Here is a 10,740-nt window from a genome sequence, read left to right as displayed (position 1 = left end):
GCTATGTTATCCTGCATCTTAAACTCCACATCAACTTGTCCTGTTTAGTGTTTCCTCATGCTGATACATTGAACAGTGTTATGTTATCCAGGGTTCCCGCAGATCATTAAAAAGTCTTAAAAGGCACTGAAATCATAAAGTACGGCCTTAACTGGCATCATAATGTCTTAAACCAACCTTTTAAAAGTCCTAAAAATTGCTTAGACATGAAAAGTAGGTTATTATAAAATGTTTTTTCTGATGTTGCATCATTAAATCCCCAAATAATCAATAATATCTATTTTTTAAATAACTTACCGAATGCCACTGCTAATGTCACACAAGTGAGAAGAGAGGGGTCAACAAAACTCATATATATTTACCACATCCAGTCAAATGACAAATAAACAAGCTTTATTCAAAAAAAAAGAAAACCAAATGGATTATTTTATAATAATAAAATATGTTCATTGTTTGTTTTTTTTATGTGTCCCACATTTGAAGCAGATCATTGAACTTTGTAACTTGACTAAAAAAAGTCGTGTTTTATGTTGTAATAAAACCAATTTGGACAAAATTGTCCCGAAACTTTTTTCTCTTCAATTTTGTAAAATTGGTCTTAAGTTTAATTTGGAATGGCATTAAAAAAGTTTTAAGCAGTCTTAAATCTAACTTGCCTCTACCTGTAAGAACCCTGTTATCACAGATATATTGTTTCGGTGTACACGTAGGTCAGTTAGTAAAACAAAATTGTTGTAGATAAATGCCAAAAATGTAGATATAGAAACAGTGCTATCTTAAAATATTTGAGCACTGTTTTTTGCTTTTAATGTCCCGCACAGTTCATGTATTTGTGACAACTCAGCTTCAAGGGATCCTTATCAAAAATGTGTGTTTTGTAGTATGTTGCAAAATGAATGTTGGACAATTTATTGTCATCAGGTTTGTTTTAAATCTCTTCTTTTCCTTTCATGTCTTTTACTTTCAGTCTTCCAGTAATTGATTCAAGTCTCTCAGCTACACAGACATGAACAGCTCAGGCTGTACTTAAATTTCCACTGAGCACTAAATATGGCCTTCAGTGTGACTAAGTGAGGATAATTAGGCTTTCTAATGTGATCAGCGCTGTGCATTTAAATTCATAAAGAAACAAGTAGTTATTAAATCCATAATTAACCTTTTAACCTGAGTGTGGGCGGTCGGGTGTTTATATGGATGCGTGGGTGTGTTGGAGTGCATGTGTGTTGTATATACTGTACATATATGTGAAAGAGCACAAGTTGGAGAGTCTTGTTGACCTCCCCTCATGTTATCACTCACACCTTTCTTTTGTCCCTCTTGTCTTGCTGTAGCGCTGTAACGCCGTGGCTGAACAGAAGGGGATGTTGTTGTCCTACTTGACTCAGAAGGCTCAGATTCCTGGACAGGTAAAATCACACATTCTTCTTTTTAGGATCTACACTTGTAAAGGGTAACTTGTGTTAGGGTCGTCACTTTTATTTTGGCGTTTGGGCAAAAATCTCATAACCTTTCAGCAAATTGTAATTCAAGTGGACTGAGAGAAAACTAGACTCCTGCACCTCCTCTTGGCACGTTTTTTTTAGGCTTTAGAAAATATGTGACGGGAGCCTTTACTCAGTCACAGGTCATTTCAGAGAGAGAGGATGTTCCTATCAGCTGTTTTATGAATGCAGATGCGTGTGCACGTCCCCTCAGTGAAAGCTGAGCAAGCAGAGAAAGTTGCTATTCCTGCATTGGCAACAACTGCCCACACGTCAAAGCTAAGGAAGACGGGCTTCCTAAAAAGAGAGTCTAAAAGAGAGTATAACCATATTTGCGAAGCATTTCAGAGATGGAGAGAAACTTTGCTAATAGTTTAGCTTTCTGCTAACTGAAGCAGAAGACTCATGGCTGCGGCTTCATGTTCACATTTATGTAGCTAACGTTAGCTACAGCCTGGAATCATAGTGTGTGCTTTGCTTCGCCCCACGCCGCTACCCACCACCTTGCCAAGAGGAGAGCTGGCAGAAGCTACCAAGACGGACCCCCAATCAGCGACTAAGACACCTCAATCCAGTTGGCACAAACTCCAGCTCTAGTGGACCAGACAGCCCTGACTTGCCACTGGATCAGCAAACTTTCTGTTGCTGCCGTTACACAGGTTATAGCCATCGAAAGTGAGTCACTACAGGAGGTCTATCTCTGTCGTTGCTGCCTGCTCTCTTCCTGGCGAAACCTGGCAGAGCGTAGGGTGGCTAGCTTGCAAATTTTTGACTCATTTGTGGTCTGTTAAGCCCAGTTCAAACCAAAGATTCGCGACAAGACAAGTTGAAATAGGCAACAACTTGCAATGTGCCGTTCTGCCATGTTCTAAAAACCTGCCGGTTCACACCAATGCAACTAGATGAGACGGTGTATCATCTCTCTGCCAACAACTCTCTGTACTTACGTTCTGAATTGCAGCTTTCCGGTTTTATTTTGTGGCTGAATATAATTTGTAGCTTTTTAAAATATGAACCAGCTGCCGGCGATTTGACCAGCTGAGTTGCAGGTGACACCATCAGCCGGCCTGAGTCGAGCTCAGACGGCCAGTTCACACTGCTTCAACTTTTCTCTGCAACATTCTTAAACGGTTTCGTCTCATCATGAATCTTTTGTCGAGCTCAGCTTAAAACGGGGTATCAGAGCGGGGTCAGGAGGGGCTGAGTGATTATGAAATAAGAGTAGACCTGAATAAATCAGTAATTGGGAAACACTGGGTCACTGTATGAAGTATGCCGGTGGTCGTCTGGTGGGAGGAGCTTCAGACAAAGAGGAGAGCTCCAGGAGGCGTTTTCCAAATATCCGCCTACCCCGGCTTTAATTGTTCTTGTGTGTAAATTAATGTTTGTCTGTACAGGTGGGAAAGATCAAGACCCTGCTGAGCCTGATTCCAGACTTCGCTGAAAAGGAGCTGTTGAATGCGTACCTGATAAAGTGTCATGGTAAGACTCACACACGCGCACGCACACACACAGTTAGTCTTGTGCAGCAGGCGGCTCGCTGGCCTGTGGCTAAGTCAACATTAGCGGACGCATTAACAATGCATCAGGTCAATGAGTGTGTGTGTGTGTGTGTGTGTGTGTGTGTGTGTCTGTGTGTGCAGACATTCAGGGGTTAGGAGAACACATGTCCTCTAATGAGTTAGCTGTCCTGGCTAGCCTAGCGTGCTAATCGCAACACAGTACACCACTCAACTTTTTTTTTTTCCTTCCCACATTTTCCTCCTCTCGCCCTCTCCACCTTTTCACTCCTGTCTGTTTTACTCTCCTCATTTTTTCATCCTCCTCTCCTCCTTCTATTTTACCTACCTCCTCTCCTCACGTCCTCCCCTTCCCTTCACCTTCTCACCCTCCCGTCTCCCCTCTTTCGTACCTTGTCACACCAGAGATGAGCAGACATGACTATTTAATTAGCATCAGCTAGCTGGTCGGTCAGAGCAGCCATAGGGGACACAATTAGCGATGCTCTGCTCGCCTCTGTTCTCTGCCCCGACTTTCTTTTTTCCTCTTTGAGGGGTTTTCTTTTCTTTTTTTTGGACCACAGTGACCTCACCTTCCACTTTGTCTCTTTGAAACACACAGCACACACACTAGTGCTGTGAGTTACAGAAGATGATTTCAGTCATCATTCAGGGTTCATCTGCCTGCAGAGGGAGATGGGGCTTTATCTTCATATGGTGTTTATTTTACAAAGTTATGTTTGTGCAAGTGAAATTTTAGGGTCTTTTAAAGCAGTGAAACTCAAAGTTAGGACAGCATTTTTGATTTTGCTTTTGTTTTTTCCATCTCTCCCATGTTCCATCGTCACGTCACACTTGGAGGAAACAAACTAGACTACACACGTTTTTCTTTTCTGCCTGCTGCTTGTTTAACAACAAAACCAGCAGCATTTTAGAAGTAACACATTGTCCTGCTAAAAGCACGAGTGCATGTAAATATTGGACGGTATGCATGGGCATTCAAGACATCAGTTCTCGGCACCACTAAATGCTGTGTTCATATGGGGTCATGTTTTCCATGCTCACGAGAAGAGACTGTATGAAAGCCTGAGAGCTTTGAGTTCATGACTAAATGTGTTCTCAGTTCAGCCTCTCCGCTGCTTTCAGTATACCACTAAAATACAACAAATTGCTTGTTGAATTAAAAAAAAGAAAGGAAATGATTAACATTCTTTAATTGAACAAATTAAACTGAATACATAAGGCCCCAGTAATTTAGAGCCTCCAGTTTTGACGGATGCCTTCAACTAGCATCTGGCTCAGGAAGATTAATATCCTATATATATATATCATTAAAGGAGCTATATGTAAGAAATCTCAAGCAAATAGTCGTAAAATCATCCTAATACGTCACAGAGACTAAGGAATAATGTTCATATAACATACTGATGTCACTGACAACAACAGTACAGCTAGAATATTTGCATTTAAAAAAAAATTTTACGGTCCGCAAATCATGTTTAAGGCCCAATCCCATTTCTCATTTTCACCCCTACCCCTCTTTTTCGAGTGCCCCTTGCAACAAAGTTACAAGGGGTAGGGGTTGAAATATTCCCCTATGAAATGGGACAACCCTTCATACCCAGAAACGTCATCATTAGTCGTCAGTGACGTCATAAAAAGACGCGACGGGTATGTTGCCGGGGAAACCTCACAACTAGCGATTTTTTTTTTTTTTTTTGTTATGTTAGAACAAATGTATATAATACATTGAAATGACATTTCCAATGGTTATCATAGTCTTTAAATCTTTAGTTACGAGGAAAATACTTACATTTATGGTTTTCTTTCATTGCGTGTGAAGCCTTCCCTGCCATCTTGCCGGTGATTCGCAAGGCATTCTGGGAGATTTCTCGTAGCACTCGCTTTGAAGTGTGCCTCTGAAAAAACTCCGTTTGGAGGGCCATAAAGCCCTAGCACTCCATCCTTCCCCTCTGCCTCAATGAGAATCGGGACATCCCTACCCCTATGCGTGAACGTGCAAAATGGAGGGGTAGGGGCAAGTGGTAGGGTAAAGGGGTGTATTGGGATTGGGCCTCAGTTTTGAATTTGTGTTTTGGCCTGTTGCGCCACCCACCGCCGTCTACCAGTCACACAGTCAGTAGAGTCTCAGCATCAGTTACAGTCTCGACTGAGCTACAGCAGCACGGCAAGCAGCATTAGCAGTGTCCCGGTACATAGCATTAGCAGCCGGCTCCTCCTCAGCTGTATCCCGGCAGCAGCGTTAGCAGCAGAGAAGCCGGACTTGCTTGAACGGTCCGCTGGAAAACCGAAGATCAAGGACGCAGCGACGCGGCCCTGCCATGGCAGCTGCCCGTGGGCAAACAAATCAGTCTCCAGCATGACGCTGTCCAGCAACCTCGAATCTGTAGGGGAGGGGGGGCGGACATGACTCGCGGCAGTATTTTGAATTTGAGTGCAGTAACCGTTTTGGCCACATTCTTACATACAGCGTCTTTAAGGAATGTCTTATGATGTCAGAAAATCAAGCAACACCATGCAATGTTTCCTGTCCTATAGTCTCATTATTGCAGAGACTGCTCTTTATTCAGTGGCAAAAGAAAAGATTTGGCTCAGTGACCTTACAAATGCACTTCATCTGGAAAGAACAGGACACACTTATGGACAAACGTTCATATTTTGACAAGGTTCGGTCATCTTTCACTAATTATCTTACTTCAGTGACCTAAAATCACCATTTTGACGGAAGGGCGGGGCTGGTGGGGTGGTGTTACTGTATTTTTATTTTCATTTTATTGTATGTGTATGCACGTATATGCTGTGGGTATGTGTGTATGTGTATATATGTTTTCTCAGTTATTACTGTTTAGAAATTACTTAAGTTATTACTTATGTTCAGAAAAAAGGGAAAAGAGCATATTATGATCCAACCCCATGTATGTGTATTGAGATACAGTACTTGCTCATTTATGTGGTTAAATGTCAACATGCTCAGATACAACACATTTGAAGCAAAAGGCACCAACAATAACAAAAAATAATTTCAGATAACTAACTAAAGAAATACGATATATTGAGCACTTATGTTAAGTTTTGTGTCATTTGCTAACTGTCCCTTTCTCTCTCTCTCTCATCTGGCAGTTCTGGATAAGGACTTACCGTCAGCGAAGGCTCTGTATGAGCAGATGCAGAAGGAGGGGATTGAGGTAGACCAGCTGTCACTCAAACGGCTGGCCGGGCTTTACCGCGATTCAGGAGAGACGGTGCCCTTCACTGAGCCCCCCGTGAGTCTCTCGCACACACACACACACACACACACACACACAAATAGGAGTTGATCTACACAGTCGCTCACTTGTACATGTGATTGACTCCAGTGTTTAAGGATGTTGCACAGAATGTATTTGAATGTCCCACAGACGCAGAGACTTCAGATCATATTGTCAGTAACAAAAAGTGATCCTGCGTCCTCTTAGTTACACGAGTCAGAGACTGTGCCTGTATTGTTGCCACCTCCGCTCCTCAGACAAGCACAAAAATATTAGCATAGATAACTTCTCTCCGCGTCATTCAGTCGCCACTTCTGATGCGCCCTTGAATAACACACTCAACATCTCAGACCTTGTGTTGCTGCTCAGTGGCCGGCAGCAGGGAACAGAAGTAGAAAAGCACTAGGAAATGATGGATGAGTGCTGAGCCAGGCTGCACTGGGTACGTTGTTTTGCCACAAACAATTTTGACTCTCTGAGTGCTGATAATTTCCACTCTCACCTTGTTGCGTCTCTTACTGCAGTGCTGTACAGTGTGGCAGGACGATGGAGTTGAAATTAGGGATGCAACTACCTGATTATTTTTATCACTGATTCATCTGTGGATTTTTTTGTTTGTTTTGTCCAAAATATTTTTAAAAATCTTGAATTTACTGTCACATAAAAGCAGCGAATCCACACAAATGACAAGCTGGAACTGACAAGATTTGGGCTTTTTTGTACTTTAAGAAAATTACTAAAATGATTGCTTGATTATCCAGATACTTGCACGTTTAGTTTTCTGCCAGTTACCTAATCAACAAATCAATTAATCGTCGCATCTCTGGGTGAAATTAGTGTCACAATAATAATCTGATATGTCCAGAAATGTCCCCATATGGCACATTAATTAATATTCGGTGCAGTGATCTGTGCTCCGTTGTTAGAAATTTAATTTGAAATGAGTCCTCACACGATAACAAAAAGTTAAATAACTCGAACTTTAAATTAGTTTTTATTACAGTGTGATTGAAATCAATAATTCAGGTAACGTGTCACGATCATGTAATTATACAACTTCACTGAAAGTCGATGAATGCTCATATTCAGTCATCCTCCAACTCTTCATTGTACTCACACACACAGACACACACACACACCTGTCCATATTGATTCGACCATGAACAACATATCATGAACAGATCTGTGTACAAATACAAACACACACACACACACACACACACACATCACTGCCTCTAAACTGGTGCTGGCAGTTGTCCGGGTGGCGTTGTAATGCATGCCACTGTGTGTGTATGCTGTGGTCTGTGTGTGACCCGCAGTAATGTGACTGAGCGGTCCGCCTGCTCAGGGTAGTTCAATATACTCAGGCCTGCAGCAAGCCTCCTGTGTGTGTGTGTGTGTGTGTGTGTGTGTGTGTGTGTGTGAGCAAGTGTGTGTGTGAGGTCAGAGTACATACATTGTGTAAGCGAGATGGTGTCACTGCAATAGCCGCCCTCTCTTTCTGGCTCTGAGTGTTTTTGAGCATTTCAGCACGTTGCACGTTTTGTAACTTGATGTAGCCCTATTTTTGGCAGAGGACTCACACACACTCATACACACACACACACACACACACACACACACACACACGCACACAGCCCTCTCAGCCCCAGCACTTTAATGCACTGTCCCCTGGAGGCAGGTATAGAACAGAGCCCACCTCTTACCTTCCCGTCACTCACCTGCAGTGCAAAGATAGAAGGAGAAAGAGGGATGAAGGCAGAGCAGCTGCTGCATTATTCACCGGATGTCAGGGTAGTTAAGTGATGCAGGGTTTTATAAGCAAAGGAGAGTAAGAGTAGTCGCAAGGAGAGGGGAAGGTGAAGAGTTGTGGTGTTCAGAAGTTTCTACAAACATGTTTCAGGTAGAAATCCACCTGTCCTCATTTTTTTTTTACCTCCTCTATATTTATATAGAGGCTGCTGCAGAAATAGTAACAACATTTTTCCACAGTAGAAACTTACAACCTTATTTGTTAAGTGGCATGTACAACAAGTAAACAGAACTTGTATCATTCACACAATTTATTTCAAGTTTTCTGATGGATACAGATTGCAGGAAAATAAAGCGTTTAATCAATGCCTTGAAGCAGCTACAAGGAGCTTTCATTTAGTGTTGATTTTGGCGACCCCTGTGGACAAAAGCGGTAATGTTTCCATGAGCGCAGTTTAGGAATTTAATCAAAGATGCAATTAAGTATATATTTTACTTTTTGAACACAGCTGTTTGCAGGATGCACAGCGATGAAGTAACGTATGTCTTTGTGGCTTTGAAACATATTAATATGATTTAATTTATTAAATAAAAAAGACAAATTACAAACCTGTTCAAGAGGAAGAATTTAGGATCAGGTTTGAATCCTTTTAAATCCTGCATCTGTATCTGTTGAGTGAGCGACCAAAGTTGTCTTGTGTTTCACCTGTGCTCTATCACTGTCCCTTGTTTTGTTCTTCGGTCAATTCTTTTCTTTTTCTCTTTGCTGATTCTGCCTCAATATCAGTCATAACCACAAATATAACATCAAAATAAAATTATCTCAAGACTTTGCCTGGAAAGATGGAAACACAGGCTCTTCTGGTCTGCTCGCTGTAAATCGTTTAGTCTGTTTTTGTGGGGAATCGGACTGCGGGGGCAGACATTGAGAATGATGGTCTCGTCAGTATATAACTCAGACTGATTCATAACCTCCTTGCAGGAGCAATGAGTAGCTCAGCTGGTAGAGCTAGCACCCCATGTACAAAGGCCATGTCCTTGCTGCAGCAGCCATGGGTTTCAAATCCAAACTGTGGCCCTTTGCTGCATATCATCCCCTCTCTGTCCACCTCTTCACACTACTACTGTCCCATCATATAAAGGCCAAAAGCTCAAAAAATAATGTTAAAAAACACCTCACAGTTGCTTTTAGATTATAGTCGTATATATAGAGTATTTCGGCTGCAAAAATCCAACGGCGTCTTCATGTTGGACGCTGTCCAGATGACCTCTGTTACACCTGACAGTGAACGTCAGCTGTAGCCTGATGGTCCATGCTCGTGACTGCCATTTTTATAGCAAAACTAACTTCATCTCAAACTGTTATCTCTTTATTTATCACAGTACAGTTTTTATGACAACAACCGGAATGTTTCTCTTTTATTTTGGGTTCCCTAATACGACCACTGACGCTGCTGAATGTGTTGTTTGATCATCCTGAAGCTCCACAGTGTGGGAAGTTCTTCTTTTTACTCTTGAGTAACATTTTGTAAATGAAATTGCCCACAAATGGAGCAGAGCAGGTGGCTTTATATAGCAATTTGGGGGCGTCAGTTATCAAATCTCGTGAATTAATCAAGTTGAAACGAGCGATTTACAAGAAGTTTGTGCAGTTGCTCAGAGAGTTTGCAGAATTTTACTTGGAAGTTATTTATCATAAGAACATGAAAACCACACTGTCAACAGTTTTCATAGGGACTATTTCTTCAGTAGAAAGTAGCTCCAGTGCTCACAGTGAGATTTGTGGATTAGACATCGTTTCTGAAAAGAAATGCTGCAGTTTAATTTTTCAAATTCAATCTTTCCAGTGTATCTCTACAGTATGTTTGAAGAGGCCCAAATCTCTTACAGTTAACTCAAAACCTGCCTGAAGCAATCAAACCAAATTTAGTGAGACAATATGTTTTGTGATGAGGTTCAACTGATGATTTATCAAAGTGTTTTAACTTCCTGTCAGAATCTCTCTCTCTCTCCAGCAGCTATTTATCAGCATTAATGATGACGTTAATAAACAAACATACAAAGTAAGACGCCGGCGTAATCTGCAGAAAAGCTCTCACCTTCTCCCCTCCAAAAAAATAAAAACCCACCCATCACAGCACTTTGTCTGGATCAAAACACTGATTAATTAGCCAGGAACAGAGGCAGGGAGCGAAAGTGTGTGTTCGGGGAGTGTGCTACAAATCCCTAATTTGTGTATTAGTGGGGATTTAAAGATGAAACGAGACAAACCTGGCTGGAGAGTGGAGACTGTTTAGGCGGACCCAAGAGAGCTCCACTGCTGCTTACTTTTGAAGAGAGGGGCAAGATAGAAACACACACACACAACTTACAGCCTTACTACATCACAGATGAGCATTCACTGCTGTTTGGTTTGTATGTTTGATGCTGAATTGTCTTTCTCTCTCTTTCCAGGAGTCCTTTAAATTTTATGCAGACAGGCTGAGAGAGAAAACAGCCAAATCCTAGGCGACAGCTGAGGCATAAAGATTCATCTTCCTCTTCCTCTTCCCTCCATCCAAATGTTACCCTCCTTTGTCTCTTTTTTTATATAGGTTGTTGAAATGTTGAGTACTGTGTTATAACTACTGGGTGTTAGACTCTGTCCAATGCGCAATTGATAATATTAATGATGATGATGACGATGATGATGATGAAAAATGTACAAAAGTATTTATGCTAATAAATGCCACATTCTGA

At 41.6% G+C, this 10,740-nt stretch overlaps 1 protein-coding gene across 1 annotated transcript in view; it reads left to right on the top strand.

Moving 5' to 3' along the window:
• Positions 1-10,740, top strand: part of lrpprc (leucine-rich pentatricopeptide repeat containing) — a 77,696-nt gene extending 66,956 nt beyond the window's left edge. Inside the window, exons 35-38 of the mRNA XM_033613125.2 lie at positions 1,332-1,406; positions 2,879-2,963; positions 6,122-6,264; positions 10,456-10,740. Of these exons, the coding sequence (XP_033469016.1) occupies positions 1,332-1,406; positions 2,879-2,963; positions 6,122-6,264; positions 10,456-10,509 (357 nt within the window). The 3' untranslated portion in view covers positions 10,510-10,740. The remainder of the gene's footprint in view (positions 1-1,331; positions 1,407-2,878; positions 2,964-6,121; positions 6,265-10,455) is intronic.

This window comes from Epinephelus lanceolatus, chromosome 17 (genome assembly GCF_041903045.1).
Source record: "Epinephelus lanceolatus isolate andai-2023 chromosome 17, ASM4190304v1, whole genome shotgun sequence".
NCBI classification, from domain to species: Eukaryota; Metazoa; Chordata; class Actinopteri; order Perciformes; family Serranidae; genus Epinephelus; species Epinephelus lanceolatus.
The sequence above is the reverse complement of the archived record's forward strand: the minus strand, read 5'-3'. Positions and strand labels throughout refer to the sequence as shown.